Source organism: Telopea speciosissima, chromosome 4 (assembly GCF_018873765.1).
Source record: "Telopea speciosissima isolate NSW1024214 ecotype Mountain lineage chromosome 4, Tspe_v1, whole genome shotgun sequence".
NCBI classification, from domain to species: Eukaryota; Viridiplantae; Streptophyta; class Magnoliopsida; order Proteales; family Proteaceae; genus Telopea; species Telopea speciosissima.
Window position 1 is genome coordinate 2,532,247 of NC_057919.1, and position 25,483 is coordinate 2,557,729.

The following is a 25,483-nucleotide window of genomic DNA, read 5'->3' on the forward strand; positions in this document are numbered from 1 at the left end:
AAAGCACCAGGATTTACATTCATAACAGGAAAAGCTACAACTGGATCAGACCCTGGAAGAAATACGTACCAAGAAGAAACCAACCAACAAGAATGAGGGCAAAGAAAGCCAACCCAATGAGAAAGGTCCAACCACCGAACATTAGCCCTAGGCTAAGAACTAGAACAAATGGTAAAAAGGACTTCACAATAGCTCCTTTACTAACCCAATGTCCCTTGAGAAAGATAAATGTTGCCAGGTTCACCACATTCCACCTGCCAGTGCCACCATAGCCCAACCTATTAAGATTATTTGCAACAAAGGAGTGGCAATTACAGGTAAATAAGCTGTATGAATGGTGCTGGAATTCCTGTGTGCTCTTCCGTAGTGCATCATCCCATGTCATCATCTCAGTAACAAGATCACTCTGTCCATATCTATCAGGAATTTCATGCTCAGCAAAAGGAGAAACACAGCACTGCTGACAGGTGATTTTTATACACACACATTAGATATCACTGATAATTTAAAGACAACTACTACATGGTTTGAGTAAAACAGGAACATGACATGTTACCTCTTCTCTGTTTAACTGGATGTAGCGGGCCACTGCCCCAAACGTAAAGTTGTCCACACATACAAAATTGGGTCCTGCAAAGTCCAAGATGACCCCATCTTCTCGGCAGATACCAATGTGGCCAATGAAAGGTAGGAACCATGAAATGACAGGGAGGGGTGTCCATACAATACAGAAGGGAAAACGAGCTCTTCTTGGATCAATTTGCATTTTTTCTAGAATAATTCTCTTGGGCATTAGCTCATCATCAGGATCTATATTTAATTCCATCATTTAAAACTTAACTATGTTGTATTGCCTCGTCACAACTAATGCTGTAAAAAGAAAGGATCTTGGAGTAAGCATATCTGACAAAAAAAGGATAGTGGGATGATCACGCTAAAATTCTTCATTAGTGAAAGCACATTTGACTTAAATCATGACATAATTACATAATGCGCCTTTCTACCATGGTCCTCGCACTTTAAGATGGCCAGATTTACTAACAATAACAATGCTGTCTGTGATAGATCATACTATTTGCATAAAGAACGACATACAATACAATAAAGCGACACAATCATCAACATCTCCCAAAATCTTAATCAGAATTCAGAACTGAACAAAATTCCTGATCATAGGTAATATATATTGACTTCACAACCAAGACACCGAGTCGTCTCAACAAACCCCTGCAAAAGGCCGAAGTTCAGCTGAAGCAAAAACGTAGGAGCAGCTACCAGGGCCACTGGCAGCTGCAGCAGCCATTCCTCTCCTTAAGAGGGCTAAGCATCGCCTAGGCACCTAAGGCGTGCATGAATGATCGAATTTGAAACAATCACTGAGGTAACTTAACTGAGAACATATGCTATAATCATTGAACAACTAGGACCAACTATTTATGTAGCTAAACAAAATAAAACAGCAACACTTACCACAATACTAGCAAAGTTCAGTTAACAGAACAGAAAGAACAAAAAGATTCTTCTGAAAAACAAAGTTCTAATCTCAATTAATATCTGATGATGAAAATAATATACATACCATTAAATGATTCTTTCATATCCATTTCAACAAAACCAAACAAGAAATACTTGTTTGCATGACAGAATGAGTATCAGAATTCAGAACACCAAAACAGTCCAGTCATGCAGCTGAAAGCCCACCAAAGAAACCAGAAAGAAGAAGGGGAAAAAAAAAAAAAAAAAAGAAGAACCGGAGTTGCAAGAAGAAGAATCGTAATCATAGAAAGAAGGAAGAAAGAACTAGAGTCAGAAGAATATGAAGAAGAAATCGGAGGCTAAAGAGAAGGAAAAAAGGTAAATTAAAACTGGGGTGCCTAATGTTTAGAAAAAATACGGCTGGGGTACCTCCCCTTTGATATATTATGTTTGGGATACCTCATGTTTCATAAATGTTACGTTAAAGGTACCTTCTCTTTCATATTTTCAATTTTTTCCATATCCCCTACATCCCTTTCTCCCTCTCTAATGGAAGGGAACGAAAACAGCCTGTGCTCTTACTACCACCAACAGCTGCAGTACCATCATCAGCAGCATCGACACCACCACAGTGACAATGCCGACACCACCACAGTGACAATGCCACCACCACCACCACCACCGCTGCCAATTCTCTCCCCCCCCCCCCCCCAAATGGTATATTCTCCAATGCCAACCACAACGCCTCTTACTCCACTTCTAAAGGGACTCCCCTGGTCTTCCCTTCATATACCGCGGCAAAGCCACTGCTTTGCCACATAAGGCTGTAAAGAAGAAGGGGGAGAGAAGCTCAGCCCAAGTTAAGAGAATCACAAAAAAGAAACAAACGTGTGGCGGTGAGTGGCTGATTGCATTGAACTCTCTGGTGCAGGAGGGAGCAAAGAATGGGAGAGAGAGAGTCTAGGGTGTTGAGTTTCCAGAGGTAAATTGGTCTTATGGGCTGTGACACTGAACACGTGAACAGTATCGTGGGTACAGGGGTAGTTTTGTCTTTTGTACTTTGTTTATTTTATGATTCAATAATATATATATATATATATATATAAATATACCTGCGGCAAATTATTCTATTCTTGCCACAGCTTGTCCTCTCCTCTTTGGACAGCTTTGTTTCTCTTTCTTTTCTCTTCTCTTCTCTCACTCTAATCTGGTTACAAGGTTTTTGATATTCTAGAATGGTATCAGAGCACTCTTGTAATCAGATCTGAGAATTTTTCCAATCATTCTCTGCTGGTTCCTCTTTTTCGATTCTCCCTGTGGCGGGCAGCCACCTAATGCCGCATCTCTTATGAATTAATCAGTCCTTCATACATGGAGTGTATTGTACCTGGTTTTACTCGAAGATACTGGTGCTGACTGCAATCTACATTGAAGTCTGCTCCAACCTCGATGGATTGATCTCTAGCAAAACCCTGATAAATTCGATCTCTCCTTTGGCTGCTGTTTTTGGTGTTTTTTTTTATGAAGCTTATGGATTTGTGGCTCCTTGTTGCTGATTGTTGCTGAATCTACTTTGAACTTCTTGGCTCTGCAATTTTATGTTATCGATTTTGGCTACTTCACCAAAACCCTAACAAGTTGATTTCTTCTTGGTTGGTTTTCTGGAATTCCTTTATTGTGGTGGAGCCTTTCCTGTTGCTGGTTGTGCTTTCCAGCCTTCTTTTTGGTGTATTTGGACTGCTCCTATTACCTCTTTAATCCAAATCGATTTTGGATTTGTCATCACATTACTTGCTATCGATTTTTTGGAGTAGCTATTTTTTTTCTTGTGACATGGCTAAGAACAAGAATACTACGGACAATGTTACTGTCCAGATTACTTCTATCAAGCTCAAAGGCAGCTCCAATTACTTGCTTTGGGTTCAAGCTGTTTGAGTTTAGATTATAGCTATGGATAAGCTCCGTTATATTTCTTCAAGTCCTCCTGCATCTGATTCTAAAGATTATAATGAATGTGTCAAGGACAATGCAATTATTCTCATTTGGTTAGGGAATAGTACGGAGCCCGATATTGCTGCCAATGTCAAGTTTCACACTACTGCAAAGGGAGTGTGGGATGATTTGAAAGTTACATATTCACAAGAGAAGAGTATGACTCGAATCTATGACCCGTATGAGAAGCTGTTCCAATTTCAGCAATTTGACAAGTCTCTGCAGGAATACTACAGTACTTTCAAAGGTATGGTTGAAGAGCTGAATTTGATTCAGCCACTTACTACAGACATTGAGAAGCTTAAGGCCCAAAGGAATGAGTTTTTTGTGTAAAAATTTCTTGCTCGTCCGAATTCTAGTCTGAAGGCCGTAATGGGTCACTTGCTTGCTGGTGAATCAGTTCCTACTCTCAATGACACCTATTCCAGACTTCAGCGCATTGCTTCCCCTTCCAAGTTTGATTCTAACACTAAAGAAAATTCGGCATTCACTGCTGAACGAGGCTGTGATTCTGGTGGGCAGCATACTGATCATGCTAATAGACAGTGCTCTTATTGTGGGAAACCCAATCATACCATTGAAACTTGCTGGGCCAAGCATGAAAAGCAAGAACGGGCCCAACACTTGGGCAATCATGCAGCTCCCAATGATGGTTCTGATGTTGTAACCTCCGATGACACTAAATCTGGTCCCTCTTCAGGAGATTCTTCCTCCATCCTTCGTGATGAGGTTCATCAATTGATGCATCGCAGATGAGGGAGCAGTCCTGTGACAAATTATTCTATTCTTGCCGCAGGCAGTCCTCTCCTCTTTGGACAGCTTTGTATCTCCTTCTTCTCTTCTCTTCTCTGCTCTTCTCTCTGTCTCTCTCTCTAATCTGGTTACAAGGTTTTTGATATTCTAACATAGGAAGTAGAAGGGGGGCATTGCAGGGAGGGAGCAAAGAATGGGGATTACGATGGTTTTGAGAGAGAGAGAGAGGTGGCAGACAATTTACTTTTTCTGTATGTCCTCGAGGCCTGTGCCACTATTGTTGCCATCGAAGAAGGCATCTTGATCCACTCACAAATCCTCAAATATGGATTCAGCGAGAATTTTTTTGTAACAAATTCTCTCATAGACCTTATATTCTAAACTTGGGTGTCTGCAATCTGTCTGAAATTTTTTATGAAATTACCAAAATGAAATCTGATTTTAGGAATTGCATCATTTCCAGCTTGAGATTGAATGTTTTCTTGGATTCTGCATTGGAATTGTGTAGTTCACTGAAAGTGGAAGGCTTGAAATTAGCCAAAGTAGGTCTGAAGAGTGTTCATCCCGCCTGTGGTCGGTTGGGTACACTTCATCTTGGAAAATCTGTCTATGCGCATACTTGGAATTTAGGAGATGATGATGAGAGAAAAGGAGAAGAAGAAGCAGAGAGTGAGTTTGGTGGAAAGTTGGGAGAGTATTCTCAACTCTCCCATATATTCATTCACTTAACTTAAAAGACCAAATTACATTCTTGCCCCCCATGCTAATATAAGATAGCTAAGTGAGGTAAAAAGAAAAGAAACACATTACATCAAATTACAACATAATGGGCATGTGCCTAAAATACCCTTATTAATTCCAACACTCCCTCTCAAGCTGGAGAATAAATGTCATACATTCACAGTTTTCATAGAAAGGTACTGAATTGATGAGAATAAGACCTTTGGTGAAGATGTCTGCTAATTGATCACCAGTTCTTACAAAAGGAGTGCATATGTGGCCGGAGTCAATCTTCTCTTTGATGAAGTGCATGTCCACCTCAATATTCTTTGTTTTGTCATGTTGCACAGGACTGTGAGCTATACTCATAGCAGCCTTGTTATCTCAATGAAATCTCATAGGTGCTTCAGTATTGAACCCTAACTCTTGAACTAGTAATGTAGTCCTAGATAGGTAGGAAACCTACTAGGAGCCAAGCAATAGGATCTAAAGAGGGGCCATGGGCTCGAATGGGCAGGATTAGGGTTTTTAGGTTAAATTCTAGGGTTAGGTATGGGGGAATGGGATAATTTATATCTGATTTGAATAGGCAGGCTTAGGGGAAGCTATTAAGACAGATTTGACACAGATTTGAATCAAAATTCAGATTCCAAAATTTTAGGGTTAGGGTTTTGGGTTTTTTAGTAAAACAGCAAAGTAGTCAAAACTAGGGTTTATAATGGGAATCTGAACCAGGGGTTAGGGTCGAGTGTTCAGATGTGTAGGAGGGAGGTTCGAATGAAAAGGGCTTGGATTTGAATGGCTGGAAGTATGAGATCAGGATTCTAGGGTTTGGGGTTTTAAAAATTCAAACAGAAAATAAGAGGGATTGAATGGGGGGAAGAAGAATGGATGGAATAGAAAATCAAACTTCAAACTCACAGCAGATCTCCACCGGCAGCAAGTCTGACAAGGGTTGAAGGATAGAGCCAACTTCAGAGAGAGAACCTCCCAGCCGTCTCGGCATAAGGAGTCATAGGAGATCCACCTGTCTTTCTTCCTTGATAGATCCACAAGGCAACACTCCAAATGAGCAGCAACAGCAGCAATCAGCAACCAACAAACAAATCAGTCTTTTTTCAAAAATTCAATTGTGGGGGAGCCTCCACGATTTACTTTATTTATAATATGGCTTTATGCCAAATCCTAATACAACTTAATGACTTCTCCTTCACAAAATCGTGGAAGGGAGAGGATTAAATCTAAAATAATTAACTAAAACAGAAAATGACCAAGATACCACTACTAACTTAAGTTAAGAACTAACTAGCTAAATAACTTAAATTGGACCACTTGAACCAATTGGATACAACCAATTCTAAACCGGTTCAATCTAAAAACAGAAAATTAAACTAAGTATGGAGAATACTAGCAAATAAACCTAATCTATGGCTCCCTAGTTAAGCCCTAAGTTCAGGACTTCTTCTTCCTACTTAGAGCTGCATCAACTAGCCTCTTCAACCATAGGAGTTCACAAACTCCATGAGCCATAACCCTAAACTCAGCCTCTGCACTAGATATGGCCACCACAGGTTGCATTTTGCTCCTCCAAGTGACCAAATTACCACCCACAAATGTACAATAATCTGATGTAGATCGTCCGCTTGAAACTAAACTAGCCCAATCCGCATCAGTGTAGCCTTCAAGTCTCAAATGGTTGTGTTTGGCATATAGAAGGCCTTTTCCTGGATAGGACTTCAAGTACCTGAGGATCCGGTATACAACATCCAAGTGCCCACTCTTGGGAGCATGCATAAACTAACTCACTACCCCAACTGCATAGGAGATATTTGGGCAAGTCAAAGAGAGATAAATCAACTTTCCTACAAGTCTCTGGTATTTCCTTGCATCAACAAGTGAAGGTCCACAATGTTCCCCTAGTTTATGATTCTGATCAATAGGAGAGTTTGCCGGCTTGCAACCCAACGTTCCTGTCTCTTTAAGTAAATCTAGCACAAACTTCCTCTGGCATATGTTTATTCCATCTTAGATCTAGACACTTCAATTGCCAAGAAATATTTCAAAGGTCTAAGATCTTTAATCTCAAACTATTGGGCAGCATATAAGAATCATTCCATCTGTTGACTGATATGGTCAAACGTATGTCTAGCAGAGTTGTGCCCTAGAACACATGGAGTCAACCCATTCCCCCATGCCTGAAAACTTTGAAAATCCCAAAATTGATGAGGGAATGCCAGCCCATTCCACTGCCAATAATACCATGAGAGTTATAAGGAGAGGACCTCAGAGTGACCTACACAACAGCCTACTTTACAGGATACCCTACACACTTTACTTGAAACTGGGTTGCCTACTCAACGAACTGACGATACACAGAAAATCGAGTTTGAACTAAAAGAGTGTAGTGGGAAATTAGACCCCCTAAGTATTCTACGATTGGCTTGCTAATCTGGACAGCTATTTTCATTAGTTCGGCTTAATAGAGGAAAGGAAGCAAAAGCTTGCTTGAGATAAATTGATAGTAAATACCATGAGCACAGATTATAGATACATGGTACAACACTTATAATGTAGTCCTAGATAGACAAGGGATCTACTAGGAGCTAACACAACCAGGATCTATAAGTTGCTGGTTCGATGGGAGCAGAATTGAGGGTTTAGGTCAATTTTAGGGTTAGGGTTAGGGTTAGGATAATGGATAGGTATCTTATATGGTAAAGCTAGGCAGGTGTAGGGGAGTCTAATGAACTAGGTTTAGTAAGTTTTGGATGGTTAAAGTAGGTTAAATGGATTCGGGCAGTAACTAGAGTTAGGGTTTAGAGGATTAGGAGGAGGAGGATGATTGATGATATTAAACACCAACTTGGAGTTGCAGGTCTTCAATGGCAGCAGCTTCAAGACAATTAGCATATCCTCCGGGTCTACAAGACACAAGGAGTCAACTGGAGATCCACCAGTCCCTTCACCTTGATATGACTTACAAGGCAACACTCAATAGAGCAGAGCAGCAGCAAGCAAAAGCAGCAAGCAAAAGCTTTTTCATTAATCAGATTCGTGTTCAATACTTTGCCCACTTACAATCTTATATAAAAGACTCAAAATTAGACTCCTACATTAAAAAGAAAAGGCCTAACCCAATCCTTAACCTATTAGCTAACTTAAACTGACTAGGAAACTGAAATAGACTCAAAATAGAGTCCTAATCCAGTCCAACTAAACAATTAAAAGACAAACTACTAAAATCAATTAAATTGAACCACTGGTTCAAATCAGCTTTGGACCGGTTCAATTTAAAACATTAAAAACATGAAAATAAAACTAAGTATAGGACTAAAACATCTAATCTCGTATGCAACCTAATTACCCATATTTTAGGCCCATAAAAGTGGCCTATTACATAGAAAACCCATGGGATCAAAGGTCAAATATGTATATAACCTAACCCTAGACTTATTCCTAATAAAATAAGCCCATTTCAGTGATGAATCTGCATTAACCTACCACATGAGCAGAGATGGAGGAACTGAAAAACAAGTATCTTACCCAAACATTCAGAGCTCGTCTACATAATAAACTCAACACTCTACAACAGGACAGCTTATCAGTCGAAGAGTATTTGGAACAGTTTGATGCTCTTATTTCATGTATAGGAATTGAGCAAGATGACATTCAAGTAGTTTTGTGGTTTAAGACACGACTGAATCTCGAGGTTCGAAAGAAGCTAAATGTACATGCCATCTATGACATTCAGGACTGTTTTCAGAAGGCTTTGCATGCAAAGGAAAACTTGAAGCTTCCCTTAAGAAGTTTGCTTCTCAAGCTGAGGAGTACAACTAACCACCCACAGTTAGTGTTGTTACGGATAGGATACACAGGTCGACCTTCAAGTACCACTCTAGCTACGGACAACAAGGGTAAGGCACCTAAGGCTACTGCCAGAAACAAAAAGTGCTTCAATTTCCACAAATGTGAGCACGCTGCCAAATTCTGCCCTACGAAATCGAAAGGTAACACTAAGGGTGTCAAAACTAAACCGAAACCGTTTACCGAAATCGAACCGAACCGTTTAAACTGAAACTGACAGACCGTTTAGTTAAATGGTCTGGTTATGGTTTTAGAAATGACACCGTTTATTTAATCGGTTTGGTTCGGTTTAGGCCAATTAAGCCAACGGTTTCAAACCGTGTAATCCAATTAAAACCGATTATAACCAAACCGTCTAACCCTTTTAAAACTTAACAAAAAAAAAATTTTAATTAATAAAAAGTCAAAACCTAACAAGTAGCAACTACTAAGGAGTCATGTTTCTTCATTAATGATTTCCTTTTTCCAAAAAAAAAAAACTAATTAACTTAGTAATAAGTAATAACTATTAATTAGTAACTAGTATGCATAAATAGAGTAGAAAATGTGTATAGAACCGTCTAACCAAAACCGTGTAAAAGCGTATAGAACCATTTAACCGAAACCGTTTAACCAAACGGTCCAGGTTGTGATTATGAGACCGTTTAGTTAAACGGTCTGGTTATGGTTTCTACCCTCAAGCAGTCAAAACCGAACTTAACCGAACCGTTTACCCGAAACCGAACCGTTTAACACCCTTAGGTAACACTATAGAGGCTGTCATAGATGTCAAAGTGCCGCCTAGGCATCCAGGCCCTTTATTGGGACCAAGGCAATAGCACACCTTGCTGGCACTTCGCGCGATTATGTTGATTTATGTTTATTGTTTTGTTTTTTTGATGAATATGCTTATATTATATACTTTTTTATTATTATTCTATGCTGGATTTCTCATATTAGGTCATTACTAGCATAATTATATCATACTGCATTGATATGGCTTCTATGTTGCATATAATCATAATTATATAATTATCATCGCTATATTTACATATACTAATATAATACACGCCTAGGGCACCGCCTTGAGTTCCCTAATCACCGTGGCAACTATAGTGGCTACAATAGAAGCAAATGCCGCAATAGAGTTTTGTGAGCCTCATCCACCTGATGCTGGTAATGATGCACTCTATGAGGATGAAGATGGTGAGGCGACTCATGATGTCAATCTTATATGTTGCATGGACCCGTCGACTGAAATTGACGAGGCTGATTTTGAAAACACCAAGCATGTTGATACAGTGGAAGCTTATGCGATGGATCAAGAAGTCAGAGATGCAGTTGCAGAGGACTCCTCTGCCACACCATTTACAACTGACACAGTTTGTAAAGTTGAGCACATAGAGTTCATGAGCATAGTTATCATGGTGTCTAGGCGAACTAAGAAATTGGAAGGGGCTTGGACGTCAAGGAGACACCAACAAGTTGCCTAGACGTCACTAAAGCACCACGCCTTGACAACTATGTTCATGATTCCACCACAGTTCTTTGAAGAGAAAGCTTCATAACTTAAAGATTGCAATCCTAACATCCGTGAGCAGCTAGAGTTTTATTATGGACTGAAGCTGAATGTACATCGTGTGAAGTTGATCCCTCGACTTCACAAAACTCAAGGTCGAGTTTCTTCAAGCCCGAGAGAGTTGTTGTCAATCTCAGCCACAAGGAAGAGGGACGTTGGCTGTATAAAATCAGCCTTTTTCTTGGTCCTGAGGTTCTTAAAAACTAAACCAGTTTTGGGTTGGTTGAACCAATGATGGATTCAGCCCAAAATGTGGGCTAGTTTTAGGAGGAAATTTGTTTTAATTTAATCATTTAGTTACTTGTTTAGTCATGCTAGGAAACTTCTTATAAGTTCCAGCCTGTTTGGTTTCATTTATTAGAGTCCAAGCCAGTCCCAGTCACTCCTATTATTGCTCACGCATGGGAGTTCCATATTAGTTTCTGTTTTGTTTTTATTTTCCATTTTAGAGTCTGAAACCACTAAACTCAGCTCTATATAATAATTGTAAGGCTATCCAGCCACATGATCTCTTGAATCTGGCTTTGGTTCCCATATCTGTGATTCTGGTTTAATGGTGTTCTAATACCTTACCCTTTGGTGCTTTAGAATCTCATTATGAATCCTCTCAGCATTGGTGTGCACCCTCTTGGTAAGGCCTGGATTTTTCAATGCTCTACCCTGCTACTTGTCCCAATCTGCCTGGGATGAAACTCGACATGTGGGCAGGGAACTTTGAGGTCTACCGATGTATGACACTTCAACCCCATTTGACATGACATGTGGCACAACTAGGCTTAGGAGTCGATGAGTGGCAAAACCAGGAAGGATAAAATAAGGAATGACCATATTAGAGCCGGTTTGGGAGTAGCCACGATTCAAGATAAGCTACGAAAAGTCACCTGAGATGGTTTGGCCATGTTCGACGAAGACTACAGTTTGTGGTCCCTATTTACAAAAACAAAGGAGATATTCAGACCTGTAATAACTATAGAGGCATAAAGCTGATGAGTCATATAATGAAGTTATGGGCGAGGGTTATTGAAACCCACCTAAGAAAAAGGAGACTACTATTTCAGAAAACCAATTCAGTTTTATGCTTGGAAGATCCTCGATGGAGGCAATTTACTTAGGAGATTCATGGAAAGATATAGAGAGAGGACAAGAAGGATCTACATATGGTCTTCATAAACCTAGAAAAAGCCTACGACAAAGTCCCTAGAGAGTTAATCTGAAATATCTTAGAGGAGAGAAGGGTGTTTTGTAAATACATAGACATAATTAAAGATATGTATGTTGATGTGGTGACTAGAGTTAGAATGGGGGGGGGGGCAAAGCGGTGAAGGATCCGCCTTATGCCCTTATTTGTTTGTGTTAACATGGACGACCTAACCAGACGCATACAAGAAGAGGTCCCTTGGTGTATGATCTTTACAGATGATATTGTTTTGGTGGATGAGACTCAAGCAAGGATTAACACCAAAGTAGAACTATGGAGATCAACCTTGAAATCAAAAGGCCTAAAGATAAGCAGAACAAAGACCGAATATATGGTGTGTAACTTTAGTAACACTGGGATGGATAATGAGGCGGTGAATACTGGTGCAGGGGAGATCCCACAAAGTGAATATTTTAGATATCTGGGATCAAACATTAATTAGGAGGGCAACATAGAGGATGACGTTGTCCAGAGGATTAAAATACGATGGATGAAGTAGAGAAGTACGTCTAGAGTTTTGTACGATCGGTGTATCCCTTTAAGACTTAAAAGGAAATTTTTATATGACTGTCATTACACCAGCTATGATGTACGGTGTGGAATGCAAGGCTATGAAGAAGTGCCATATAAATAAACTTGGCGTGGCAAAGATGAGGATGTTGAACTGGATGTGCGGGAAAACTAGGAAGGAGAAAGTAAGAAATGACCATATTAGAGCTGGTTTGGGAGTAGCCCCGATTCATGATAAACTTAGAGAGAGTCGTTTGAGGTGGCATGGCCATGTCCAACGGAGGCCATTGGATGCCCCAGTTCGAAGGAGAGACCTGATCCAAATTGAAGGAACCAAAAGAGCTAGAGGCAGGCCTAAGGTAAGCATAGGAGAAGTGGTGAAGAAAGACATGCTTAGCTTAGGCCTTGCTCCTTGTATGCTTCAAATAGAGCTGAGTGGAGAGCGAAGATCCACGTGGGCAACTCCATTTTAGTTGGGCTATGATGTTTGTGACTAGTGTTAATACACTCCTCGAGGCCTGAGGCTCAGTTATGATATTGTTCGTTGTTAAGACGGGTTGATGCCCTAGAGCTTGTGTCATTGTTGTGTGCTTCCTCCGTTTTTATATTATTAATTTCTGATACTTCTGGGATCCATGTAGCCGATGCCATTTAGTTGTGATAATACTGAGTTGTGGTTGTTGTTCTAGTAATTCTTGTTCTTTGTAAGGATCCGTGTAGCCAACCCCATTTAGTTGGGATAAAGCAGAGTTGTTGTTGTGTATGTGGCACAACTAGGTGTGCGGTCCATAGATTCCATGGCGGAATGGTGGATGAGTCGACTAGGAAAATTCCTCCTAAAATAAATATAGAAGTAGAAATGTGAAAGAAAAAAATGTAGATATAGTGTATTTTGTACTAGGGAACAAGGTGATGAATCTAAGCAAAGAATTGCAAAGAGGGGAAAATTCAACAATTTTATTATCCAGTTTTCCATACATCAAAGTTCTAATTATCTCTCCGATTTCTTCTTATTCCTCTTCTTTTTTCTTCTTTAGAAAAGGGAAAACACTTGCGGAGGATGAATTAACTCAGTGGTACACCCACTACCAAATCCGTCTCCCTATGTTTTGATACGCAATTTGTCCCAGGTATTGTGGCAATGAATCTCGTAAAAAGTTCCAAAGATAGAAAAGATTAACTATTTTACTACCTAGATATCTCCAAAGCATATTTCAGATTTTCTCTCCGGTTTATTCTTATATTCCTAATTTACAATATTTACTTTTTCTTTTCAGAATTCTACAAAGATTTCTCGCACATTTATTGTTACTTCTTTGGAGTGATCCAAGAGATTATTGACTCTCCAAAGTGACACTATATAGAATTGCATTACGTGAAAATTTTGATTCTTCAGACTGGATTATTTTGTGTTCTTTGGGAGTTTTTTTTTCCCATCCCAAAGCATAATATTTCTGCTTCTCAGTCTGAGAATTACTTCCTCATTTGTTGTTATCAATTTTGGCCATAGTTTTATTTGTTTAATTCAAAAATTGAAAGGAATCTCAGAGTTCTGGAAATTCCAATACCCATCAAACATCAACAGTTTAACCAATACCCATAAAACATCAACAGTTTATCCAATACCCATCAAACATCAACAGTTTACCAGTGCATAAATTATGCAGGCCATAAAGAACTGTGAAACCCACTCCTTTTTTTTTTCTCCCCTGGCTGAAATACTTGAAATGAGGACTCCCAAAACCAAAGACAGACCTTGAATCCAATAATTAAAGCAATACAATAAGGTAGCGTATCCAAGACGCCTTTGGTGGGAGATTGCACATTTTTTAAATAAACCTACATTTTATTGCGATTTGTCAAGTTCCAGATCAAACACAAACCCTAGACTTTCCCCAATCCCTTATGGTCTCATACTCTACCCATCGAAGCTCGTAAACTTAATCTTACAGCAGTTCTGTTCGAGTATAGAAAAACTAATTCGGAAGAAAAGAAAAAAAAAACACAGAAGGCCAGAACAGAAAAGAAATGTGTAAGTAGTCGAGTCCAAACTCCAAAGAGAGGGTTGGAGGTATGCATACCTGGAGGATGGTAGACGAGCAGAAGGCCAGCCGTGAAAAGAAAACCAGAAACCCGAGCCTCCCGTGTTCGTGGATCTTGAGGTCTTCCAGTTTTTCACTCTTTCTGCTCCTCTGATGTCGCACTCGAATTTCTACCATTTCTTCTTCCAGTCCCCTGATCCCATGAGACTCAGGTGCACCTTCCTAAATCCCCCAATCCCCATAGCCGTCTGATGGACGGTATTCATACCGACTGTTGTGGGATAGATGTGCGACGCGTGTCATTTCCTCTTCGTCCCGCCTCTATTTCTGACCCTACCATTTTTTCGCGTGCGATGGACGGTGATGGGAACCTCAATCACAATCAACTATATAACTCGAGAAGAGATTAGATTATTGCTTATTTAGTTCTCACTGCCTCTCTCTTCTCTCCTGTTTCCTCTCTCCTTCTCTGCTCGTCTATTCCAGAAAAAAAAATCAAGTCTTTGTATTTCTTTCTGTACTCAGCTCTTATAACTCTTAATATAAGAATAAGATAGTGTATGTCTTTCTTGTTATTGCGTTCTTGCTTCTGTTCATGGCGAAAGCCCGGCCACCGAGAAGGACACTAGATTCCTACACGATTAAAGGAACCAACAAAATCGTTCGAGGTAACAAGCACCACTTGTACTACTTTTTTTGGGGGAGAATTCTCTTTCTTGTATTTTTTTTTGGGTTATTGTGTCTTAAGCTTAACATTTAACAAGTGCACTCCTTGGGGCTTGGGTCCTTCCCACAGTCGGAGACTGTGTGCTTATGCGGCCTTCGGATTCTTCGAAGCCCCCTTATGTGGCCAAAGTGGAGAAGATCGAATCGGATAGTAGGAGTCATGTGCGGGTTGAAGTCCGCTGGTATTATCGCCCGGAGGAGTCGATCGGAGGCAGGAGGCAGTTTCATGGCGCCAAAGAGGTCTTTCTTTCCGATCACTACGATCTCCAGAGTGCCGATACAATCGAGGGCAAGTGTACCGTCCACAGTTTCAAGAGCTACACTAAGCTTGATGCCGTTGGTAACGAGGATTTCTTCTGCCGCTTCGAGTATAACTCCTCCACTGGAGCCTTCAATCCGGACAGAGTTGCTGTGTACGGTTCCATTTTCACTCTGTCCTTCACTCCCGATAATGCAAGTTCTGATAAATTGCGAATGGGTTCTGATTGCACGTCCCCTTTCTGGGGGAAATATTTGTTCTTTTATCATTGTGACTGATAATTTGATCGTAATGAAGTAGGAGTGATAATTTTTTGGTTCTCTAATTATATGCACCTTAGAGTTCCCACATTGTTTGCGACTTTCCGTGTCTTCCATTATTGTAATTTTGAGGAATGGTGATATTCTTTAGTTCAGTTTTAGTAAGTCCCTTGTGGGCTCCTGTTTTGATTTCATTAATTTGATTGGAAATTTATGGCAATTTACATTTTGGGGTTATTCAGAATTTAGCTGATGGTTGGTGACAGTTTGGAAAGTCCTGCTTTTAGATATGTTAACTTTGATCAACCTTCCTATTTGTTCATTTGTTTACTGTGTGGCAGATACTGCAAGTGTGAAATGCCTTACAATCCTGATGACCTGATGGTTCAGTGTGAGGGCTGCACTGATTGGTAAGTTGTAATCCTTTTAGATTGTGACTTTGCCCTTTCTTTTTCTCCCTTTTTTTTTTTTATGGTTTTCTGCTTCATTTCATGGATGATAGTTTTTATTGACTTGGTATGAATTTTCTTAGAGTTGTTCCATTTAGGTTATCCTAAACCTGCTCGGAAGTTTACTTTGGACAGAATGTATTTTATCTTAATTTTTCAGTGATGTGAAAATAGCCTTTATATAGTGAATATGATACCAAGAATTTTACCACAATCAAGCATTAATGTTAATGAATGGCCAGCTTATTGCTTCTAATATCTTTTCTCCTTTGCATGATAGAGACCATGGTCATGCCAGGGGTTTGTGAAGTTTAAAAGTTGGCTTGAACGACGGAGTGGGGGGGGGGGGGGGGAGATGCTGCTAGCCCTATGCAACAAATGCATGCTTGTTAATTTCTTCTGGAATGTGATTTTATTTCTGACTCAAAATAATTATTTTCAAATAAATGATTGTATTCTCATTGAGCCTTAATTGTATGTGTGAGGTGTGTGAGAGTACGTGCACCCTCGATATTCATTAAAAAAAATCTTGCTAGTTGGTTGATGCCTTTGCTTTATCAGGAATGAATCAGATGCACTTGTACCTGGTCTAGTGAATGCCAGATATCCTTTTTGAATCCTTGCACTCGTTTCTTGCATGGATGCTTGTTAGAGCAATAGTCTACTATGAATAAAACTATACAAGAAATTATTTCATTGTTTGGCAACAGGAGTTTATGAGGTTTGTTATCTATCTCTGCAGAAGATGTGGAAGATGTGTTTTACAAAATTGAAATGGATTATATTATCTTCTTGAAGACTTGGTTTAGAATTATGATGCTAATAGTTCTGAGGAAAAAGTCGTTGCTTCAAGCAACCGCCACTTAAGTTGTTTTGGATACTGCAGACTACCTTTCTAGTTGGATCCATGTGTTTGTGCTTTCGCTTCCTAGTTCTATGAATTTAGTCTGAAAGTTATATTTTAGACCGTTAAAATGTACAGTATACTGCTTCTGGACCAGGTTCCACCCCCATTGTATAGATCTTACTCCAGAGGAAGCGAAAAGACTTGAACATTTCTTCTGTCAAAGTTGCTCTGCTGAAGATCAGAAGAAGCTGAACAGCTCTCACAATGGTTCTAGACACCCAGAGACAAAGGTAAATTTCATGACGTTATTTTCCCTCCAGTGCTTTATTGTATTTGCTCCATAGTTGTCAAGGCGCCAAGGCAGTGGCTAGGCGCCTTGTTACCTAGGCAGGCACTTAGGCGACCAAAGCACATAGAAAGAATATACATTTAGGTTTGAGTCTTAGGGTTTAGACCTCATAACTTACATGGTAATGTCAGTATATCTCATTGCATTGTAATATTGGTTATGATAGCATCTAAACCAATAATAGTTTTCAGAAGAAAAAAAAAACAATTGAGGAATATGGCACTGAGCCTAGGTCAAAACTTTGCCAAGGTGCAGAAGCCGATGCCTTGTGAGCACCATATTCACCAAAATAAAGCAACCTCATGCCTTGCCCATCCAACACGCAAGGCGATGCCTTGCAACTATGATTTGTACATCTCATGTTTAGAGGGTCCAGACAGTTTTTAACTGTCGAATTTATCATTTATGCCCCTTTTGGAGCCTTGATTCGCCATTCTAAGTAAACACTTCGAAAGAATTGGTTATGATTTTCTGTTCAAAGCTGATTAGTGGTGCCAGGAGGGAGTGCCTTTTTTTTTCTTTCTTTTCTTTGGCTATAAAATCTGACAGCGTGTCCAGATGCTCCTATGATAACTCAGCAATTTACAGCCCAGACTTTTCCATGTTCATGTACTTAGCACTATTTCATGGTGGTTTTCAGGTGGATACCAAACGGCGAAGGAGGTGATATGGTTAGCTTTACATACATATGCAGCAAGATAGAGATATTCTCTCTCTCTCTCTCTCTCTCTCTCTCTGAGGTTTTAGGCAACAGAATTGTAGAAAAACTTGTCATTAGCAGCATGTTATGGGAATGAAGCTGGATCACATACTGTCATATCAAATTTGGTCTGGGTGTATGTAAAGTGGCACCTTTCCCATGGGGCCATAGAAGTTCAAAGAGGTTCTTGTTGGTCTGTAAATAGGTATCATCATTCTCCCGTTTTCTGGGTTTCTGTGTCCCTTCTTAAGTTCTTCTCTCTCTATATATATATATCATTCCAATCCATAAGATGCAAGACTGTTTAAGATGTTCATTTATTTTTTTTTATTCTCTTTTGCCCTCCAACTCTGCCATTTTTATTGGATTGTGTTGAAAAGAATGGGTTTCCCCCTTGTTGAGGGGTACATAACATTTAAAGGGAAAGGACTTTTCTGATATTTTGTTTGGTCTTTATTCTGGATACTTCTCTTATGTTTCTCTTAGATTCCCTTTATGATGGACATTGCCAGTGCATGCCACAGTGAATGCAAAATTAAGAAGTGAAAGGCATCCAATGCGTAACAGATGAAACCATCCTTCAGAGTTCTAATGCTCTATCAGTCTATCCAGGTCTGCATGCAGGGATGTGAATGAGGTTGTAAATTGGGTCTGAATCTTTAATTAGGGTTTAGGCATGTGGCTTGGACTTTCACATGATTCAGTAAATGCTAGAAATCCCTACCTAGACATGGATTTCGGTGATCTTGCTGACCCTGCTCTGACTCTTTGGCTGGTGCGTGCAGAACTGGATTTGAGCCCTGTAAAATCCAGTATTATGATTGAATGTTTTCAAAAATTTGGGTTTGAATTTAGCCATAATGGATTAGAAACAATCAGAGATTAGGAATCTATGTGGAAAAATAAATAAAGTGGGTGGAGGGGGGGGGGGGGACTAGGAAGAGTTTCTATATCATGCTATCGGGTCTCTAGTCTGTTAGTGTAAAGCTTGATAATGCTTGGGGAATTTGATGAGCCTAGACTTGAAATTTCATGATTTTATTTCCAAACATTGGTCTTAGATCACTTACAACCGTTGTGTGTTTCTTGTGCTATGAGCTGTGCATGATTTTTTTGGTGGAAGGTTGGGTAACCTGATGCATACGCATGGCTAGCCCTTCTTTTTCCCTGACATTTTTCCCTAGTGTCAACCATCGAACTAGGTCTTCATCATCTACCTACACCTCTATTCTTTGGATCCCTTTTGCCGGTACATGTTGCAAACCTTGCAAGATACTTCTGGCCTTTTGGTGCCAGCACATGTCCTTCAGTACATGCCTCACCATAACATAGGTGAAATGCAGTGTTAAAAAAGAACAACAAACGCCCACCCAACTATAAACATCTTAGGGTCATAAAAGCCATCATAAATAAACACTGATTTATCCCCAAAAGGCATGTCTAGGTAGACATGCCCCCCCCCCCCCCCCTTCCCCCAACCGGATGGTAGGAATCCCCAACCAACGCTAAGTACAAGCATTTCAAAGTAGAAATTCACTTGTTAATAATACTGATCATGTTGGGGAAGGGAAAATTTTTTCAAATTAAAAACTCGATTACCCATCTAACCATTGAGAATGGATCATCTGCACGTACCAACAGGTGAACGTACATCTCAGTGCTAATCACATTTTAATGTTGTTTCCTTAAAAACCCCTCCTCCCCTTGTAAATGGCAAAAAAAAGATAGGTGGTTGGTTCTCACATGTACATTCACCTATTGGTATGTGCTGAGAAACCGAACTCCTCGCCATTGACCAAGAATTTAACAACACTACAAGTTGAAACAACACCCTGTTTAGATAAAGAAGAGAACCAACCCAACTGACTTGAGGAAAAAATGGGGATCCTTAATCCTAACTATTGCCTCGACAATAGGGAGAGGAAAAGCAAAGAAGATTAACTCCCGATTCCAAATGGAGCTGCTTTTATTGTTGCCATACTTGTAAATTGCATGATAAATTATGACTCTTAGTCGCAAAATTCTCAAATTATTGCAAATAAAAATTTAAAATTAATTGTGTCATCACTCTTCAGGAAAAGGGAGGGATAAGAAATGATAGGGGTGAATCATGTGTACAGTGTAAAATTGAATGAAAATAATTATGTCAATCTTCCATGCAACAGCTTAAGTAGTTCTCACCCATCCTTTATTTTTGATGGGATTTTTTTTTTATCGTCCCTTAAAGATGTTGAATAATTTATTAAATTCTGTTATTTCACATTTGTATTCAAAGATCGTGGGAGACAATGATCTCTTGAAAATGATATGTTGGCAAGTCATTTCAAATTTTTTTTTTAATGAAAAAGAAACCAAACCTAGTTTTCTTTATAAATAATAAAAATAAACATCAGGTATGGTACAATATAAATGTTTCTCCCAAACATACTGAGTTAAACCATGAACTATGATTATAAGAGACTTATATGTACATTCTTAAAAGAGGTTCTCACTTTACCGTGGGTTAGGAAACTCCCACCCTTTCGTAGGGGCGGGGTAACAAGAAATCCTAATTCCTAACCCACCCCATTTGGGTAGACCAGGCAAACCTCAAACCCATGGAATACTCCACAACCCATATCCATCAGGAAAACCCAATGCCCATGATTACCATAGAACCTTGTGCATGTGGCCTCAAAAGGTGGAGAAGAGTCGTTCAATTCCTCCACTTCTTGAGACATGGTCTCTTTCCGACTAAGCTACAGTTGGGTGTTGGGATTATCAGTCTATGCTAGTCTAGCTGCTTCAGGCTAGTGAGGTAGAACCTAGTCTTTAGGAGGTTTCGAGTTAGAGGCCTTCTCTTCCTCATCTGGTCTTGAATCCTCCCCCCACCATCACACACACACACACACAAATAAACAAAACTCTGCTTCTTGAGGCATAGTCCATTTTCGACTAAAGCCCCCAGCAGGTTTCAAGATCGAGGCCTTTTGTTCCTCGTCTAGTCTAGGATCTCTCCCCCACCATCCCAACATCTCTATTTTTTTTGGGGGGGCAGGGAAGGGGGTGGGGCATGGTCCATTGCCGACTGAGCTACCCATGGGCCTTGGAATTTTCGGCCTTTGCTTCTTAAAGTTATATATATAGTAAGATTCCGTGATGCTGATGTGCACAATACTATCTTATGGAGGAGAATCTTCTGTGTGCCGCAGTGCAAGCTACGCCCAGGCACATGGGTCTACCACTCAAGGGAGCAGGGTGGTCATTGAGCCCATCCCCATGTGCCTGGGCTCAGCCTCCGCTGTAGCATAGAGAATAGCGCCCCATAAGTAAATAACACATTGAACTCTTTATCTAGACTCTAGACTTAACCTAAATTACCAAAGATTTAGTTCACGGTATCAGCAGTTTCAGCGCCAGTATTGATTGGCGATGATACTAATATCACCATTGATTCCTTAACATATCGGTCATATCAGGCTGATATAAAATCAAAACATCATTTTATAAAAAATAAAAAAATAAATAAAAAAATGCATGGATTTATTATCAACTATTAGAACAAATCAATTGATACGGTCAATCCGATAGCGATACCTAAAACAGTGTATGGTGTATCTTCTTGAGACACCCTCTATTGCTTCTGATTTTCTATGGCCTCTTAGTCCTGGATGGATTCTTTACCCAAACAATGGTCCTGGATGGATTGATATTGTTGTATGGCTCACATTTGATGCTTCAATAGGGGAAGGGGCCCGCCCTAATTGTAATCTTCCACGGGTATATTGAAGCATCAAATGTGAGCCATACAACAATATCAATTCCAGGGTCTAATTAAAGTGTGACAAAAATGAGACCAGATTGGTTCAACTGATCGAAATTGACCTGATCCAATCCTTTTATCAGATTTGTATTGGTTTTAGATTTTAGAAACAAACCAAAATCGACTGACCGTTTAGACCAAACCCCCCTTCAACAAAAAGAAGAAAAAAAATTACAAAAATCAATAAGATTTAATTTTTTTTTTATTCATAAAAAACTATAGAGCTGCAACAGGTCGGGTCTTTTAAAATCCCAGTCCAACCCTGAGTCCTTTTGGATGGGCCCAGACCCAATCAAACCCTGATTCAGGGCCAGAAAATTCTAATGAGAGCAACAATAAAAAACAAAAAAAAGAAAAACAAGAAAAGGAAGATAGAGTCAGGTTAGACCGGGTCAAGCCGGGCTCAACCCAAGACCTCAACCCTGACCCGGTTTGGCCCTGACTTAGGGCCAAAATTTCACAACCCTGACCCGCCTTCAAGGCCAAGGTATCTCAACCCAAGTCCTGTTCGGGCTCAAGGCGGGTTCGAACGGTCAGGGCCAGACTTGCACCCTTAAAAAACTGAAATCAAATCGATAGAAGACCGATAAGAGCATATCCAAATCGACGAGGACCGATAACTCTTGGTTTTTGGATGGGACTTCTGTAAATGGAATTCCTTTAATCAACTCAAAATTGAAACAATCCAAACCGGATGAAAAGACCGTTTGACAATCTTACACTTCAATATAGGTGTGTCTACTCTAGGGTCTAGCCCAAATCGATGAAACCGGCACCAATCAAACCGATATATCATCCTTCTGAAAGTTTGTTATCCCCAAAAAAAAATATTTCATAACGAAAATATCTTCTGAATTTCTGATACATGAACACACGTGTCACAGAATAATCAGTTGACACGTGGGAAACTACAAATCACATCAAACACCCAATCAAAACTCATCTCATACTCACACTCACACTTATCCCAAACATGGGAAGGGCCCCATCACTCGCTAGGTCTCTCTATTTTCTGTCGCTTATGATTGCGGTGCTCGCTCGGCTTCGAATCAATCTCTCTCTCTCTCTCTCTCTCTCTCTCTCTCTCTCTCTCCAATTCCACGCCCACCTCCCGCTATATCCACAACATCCATTCCCCCACCCTTCAAATCCACGCTAACCACCAGATTTTGTAGAGAAATTGAGGCAAGCGATAACAAAAAAATGGAAGCATAGCATATCATCATCATCACTGTATCATTACATTTGCAAATGGAGAAAACGAAGAAGAGTTACACACAATCCTCTTCAGACTTGTACAGTGTCTTCTATGCTTCTCACTGTTCTTCATAGAAGTTCCGAATCTGTCTGAAGAAGAAACCCTCGACGACGGAAACGGATTGGAGTTACAGAAAATGGCACTCCCTCAGCTGGTACCTTCCTCATCCTCAACCTTCACTTACAAACCCTACTTACACCACCCTCTTCCTACTTCCACCTTAAACCCTGATTCCTCCAAGAATCTCAATCGTCTCTACAAAACCCTAGCTTCTCCTTCTCATACCCATCGTCTTCGCCGTACACGCAGTCTACGTTGCTCCGCCTCCTCCTTCTCGGAGAAGCATCACACCGGATCCCCCAAATCCGATGACCTTGTGGAACTCCCTCTCTTCCCTCTCCCTTTGGTCCTCTTCCCAGGATCCATCCTCCCCTTGCAGATCTTCGAGTTCCGATATCGCATGATGATGCACACCCTCCTCCAGACCGATCTCCGATTCGGTGTCGTCTACTGCGACATGAACTCCGGCACCGCCGAAGTCGGCTGCGTAGGTGAGGTTGTGAAGCACGAACGCCTCGTCGATGACCGATTCTTCCTCATCTGCAAGGGCCAGGAGCGATTCCGTGTCTCCAGTATCGTCCGCAACAAGCCTTACCTGGTCGCCAAGGTCAACTGGATGGAGGATAGACCCTCGGCGACAGACGGCGATAACAACGATCTCGAAGCCTTAGCCAAAGAGGTGGAGACCTACATGAAGGATGTAATCCGCTTGTCTAACCGATTGAATGGTAAGCCGGAGACTGAACCCCAGGATTTGAGGCGGAATTTGTTTCCGACACCGTTTTCCTTCTTTGTGGGTGGTACTTTCGAAGGGGCTCCCAGGGAACAACAAGCTCTATTGGAGCTGGAGGACACAGCAATGAGATTGAAGAGAGAAAAGGAGACATTGAGGAATACCCTTAACTATTTGAGTGCTGCCTCCGCAGTCAAAGATGTCTTCCCATCCTCGTCTGTGTGAGGACGGAGGACGGAGGACTGATGAGTCACTGAGGTGAGGTGAGGTGAGGGAAAATAGAACCTTGTATCTAATGCACAGCATTTCACCTTAAAGATGATTAAGGAATGGAATTTAATCGTGAAGATTGTAAATGTTGAAGCTTATTTTGATTTCCCTCCAATACACATTATCCATGCTTGCTAAGAAGGAAATGGTTTTTATGTTTTGTTTCCCTACTCTTGACCATCAAATTCCTGGTCAGATACCTATACATTTTTAGGGTTTTTAAGATATTTGAATTGGTTTTCCATATTTATCCTTTATCAACGTTGTTGCGATTCTTGTTTAGATTTTAATGCCAATTCCTCGCCTTCACCCCAACAGTGGAACAACTCTGTTTAATTTTGACTCGGTACAGAATGGATGAACTTATTATAGCTTGGAATTGTTACAGTAACAAGTCAAAGGGATCTTCATCGAGTATTCTCGTGGACTAACAAGGTCGTCTAATTTGAAGAATTCCATGAACATATGTGGGGATGGATTCATCAAGGAAGATTAAGCACAAAGGCATTCATTCATGTATGATAAACGAGAGATGTTTAATTGAAAACCGAACTTCTGTTAGTCTTATCTTTAGGATTTTTCTTTGTCTTCAATGGCCCAATTTTAGGGGAGTCATCTCACCCCGGTTCTAATACCACTTACTTATTGAGACTCTGAGTGACACTCACCATTACAAGCTTACAAGTCTTGACATCAAATATTCACACTGTGAGATCGAATTCCCCTATCGTTAGCGTTCTGTGTAAATTGATTTGCGGAGGAGATGTTATTTGTCCAGACACTGGCAATTTATGAGCACAGACACTTGCTTTGGTCGTTCAATTTTTTTCTCTGAGGTAGTAAACTTGGAACAAAGCGAAACTGAGATTGGTTGTCTAACAACCATTTTCAGCTGCAATTCTTCTGTGTAAAGATATAAACAGAACGGCTTGTGCCTTCTCACAATGCATGGCACGAAAAGGGCTTCTAACAAGAACCTCTTCTGTTGAGCAGCAACTGAAATTCCTTATTTTTACCTAGTCTACATCGAGAATTTAAGTAGTGAAGTAAATTTGTCACAATTAGTGGTTCGAAAGTTTTGAACCGACTCACCATCCGAACGCAGTATAACGACTTGTAAGCTTGTTCGTCATTAAGTTTAAATGGGATCTAAGAACAGTAAAGAGCATTTCAAACCTCCAACATATAGGAGAATGGAATGGTTTGTGATTACAAAAAAAAATACATTACGCTGTGCGTGGGTTTAGCACTTTAGCCCCCACATCAGATGTGCGAGTGTGGTGTGTGGTGTGTGTTGTGTGTTGTTTATATTAGCCATTCTGCGGTCCCAAAAGTTGGTTAATCTTATGGGATTGGCATATGGTTTGTGTGATTACCAAAAAAACATATACGAGGAGCCAGGTAATAATGACGGTGGATGGTTGAAGAATTCACACTGGTCTGGAAAACTCTCCTTTTACAAAATTTAGAATTAATCAATAATTAGATGATGCGGAAGCAACACGTCCACAAGATTTCAGAGTCAAGAAAAATGCCCATCTCCATCGCTATGGGGATTTTCTTTTCCCACACAACAAAATTGATCTATATTCATCCCCTAAGGCAGAGGGGTTTAACAGAAAAGGGACGAGGTGAAAACAAGATCCAATCCCAAGTC

At 40.3% G+C, this 25,483-nt stretch overlaps 3 protein-coding genes across 6 annotated transcripts; 2 read left to right on the plus strand and 1 right to left on the minus strand.

The window, feature by feature from the left end:
• Nucleotides 1–14,240, minus strand: LOC122660409 (protein RTE1-HOMOLOG). Of its 2 annotated transcripts, none has more exons than XM_043855712.1 (3): nucleotides 14,198–14,240; nucleotides 557–887; nucleotides 1–457 (listed from the first exon to the last, which is right to left on the minus strand). In XM_043855712.1, exons 2-3 carry the CDS (start codon nucleotides 827–829, stop codon nucleotides 35–37), a joined length of 696 nt encoding a protein of 231 aa, XP_043711647.1. In that variant the 5' UTR covers nucleotides 830–887; nucleotides 14,198–14,240; the 3' UTR covers nucleotides 1–34. The 2 variants fall into 2 exon arrangements, with proteins under 2 accessions (XP_043711647.1, XP_043711646.1); XM_043855711.1 differs by having other exon boundaries at nucleotides 1–460.
• A 341-nt stretch (nucleotides 14,241–14,581) lies between these two features.
• On the plus strand, nucleotides 14,582–22,689 carry LOC122659820 (chromatin remodeling protein EBS-like). 2 transcript variants are annotated; one of them, XM_043854956.1, is made up of 6 exons: nucleotides 14,582–14,781; nucleotides 14,910–15,252; nucleotides 15,700–15,768; nucleotides 16,809–16,944; nucleotides 17,644–17,714; nucleotides 22,552–22,689. In XM_043854956.1, exons 1-5 carry the CDS (start codon nucleotides 14,709–14,711, stop codon nucleotides 17,668–17,670), a joined length of 648 nt encoding a protein of 215 aa, XP_043710891.1. In that variant the 5' UTR covers nucleotides 14,582–14,708; the 3' UTR covers nucleotides 17,671–17,714; nucleotides 22,552–22,689. The 2 variants fall into 2 exon arrangements, with proteins under 2 accessions (XP_043710891.1, XP_043710890.1); XM_043854955.1 differs by lacking the exon at nucleotides 22,552–22,689 and having other exon boundaries at nucleotides 17,644–18,159.
• A 61-nt stretch (nucleotides 22,690–22,750) lies between these two features.
• LOC122659818 (lon protease 2-like) lies at nucleotides 22,751–23,912 on the plus strand. 2 transcript variants are annotated; one of them, XM_043854951.1, is made up of 2 exons: nucleotides 22,751–23,785; nucleotides 23,821–23,912. In XM_043854951.1, exon 1 carries the CDS (start codon nucleotides 22,900–22,902, stop codon nucleotides 23,779–23,781), a length of 882 nt encoding a protein of 293 aa, XP_043710886.1. In that variant the 5' UTR covers nucleotides 22,751–22,899; the 3' UTR covers nucleotides 23,782–23,785; nucleotides 23,821–23,912. The 2 variants fall into 2 exon arrangements, with proteins under 2 accessions (XP_043710886.1, XP_043710885.1); XM_043854950.1 differs by having other exon boundaries at nucleotides 22,801–23,791; nucleotides 23,827–23,912.
• The last annotated feature ends 1,571 nt before the right edge of the window (nucleotides 23,913–25,483 follow it).

Excerpts from the sequence above, each read along its gene's own strand:
- LOC122659820 (XM_043854956.1), top strand. The coding sequence starts at position 14,709 with ATGGCGAAAGCCCGGCCACCGAGAAGGACACTAGATTCCTACACGATT. Across the intron at positions 15,253-15,699 it reads AATCCGGACAGAGTTGCTGT|ATACTGCAAGTGTGAAATGC; the intron begins GTACGGTTCCAT and ends ACTGTGTGGCAG. Across the intron at positions 16,945-17,643 it reads CTAGACACCCAGAGACAAAG|GTGGATACCAAACGGCGAAG; the intron begins GTAAATTTCATG and ends GGTGGTTTTCAG.
- LOC122659818 (XM_043854951.1), top strand. The coding sequence starts at position 22,900 with ATGGCACTCCCTCAGCTGGTACCTTCCTCATCCTCAACCTTCACTTAC.
- LOC122660409 (XM_043855711.1), bottom strand. The coding sequence starts at position 829 with ATGATGGAATTAAATATAGATCCTGATGATGAGCTAATGCCCAAGAGA. Across the intron at positions 461-556 it reads TCCAGTTAAACAGAGAAGAG|CAGTGCTGTGTTTCTCCTTT; the intron begins GTAACATGTCAT and ends ATCACCTGTCAG.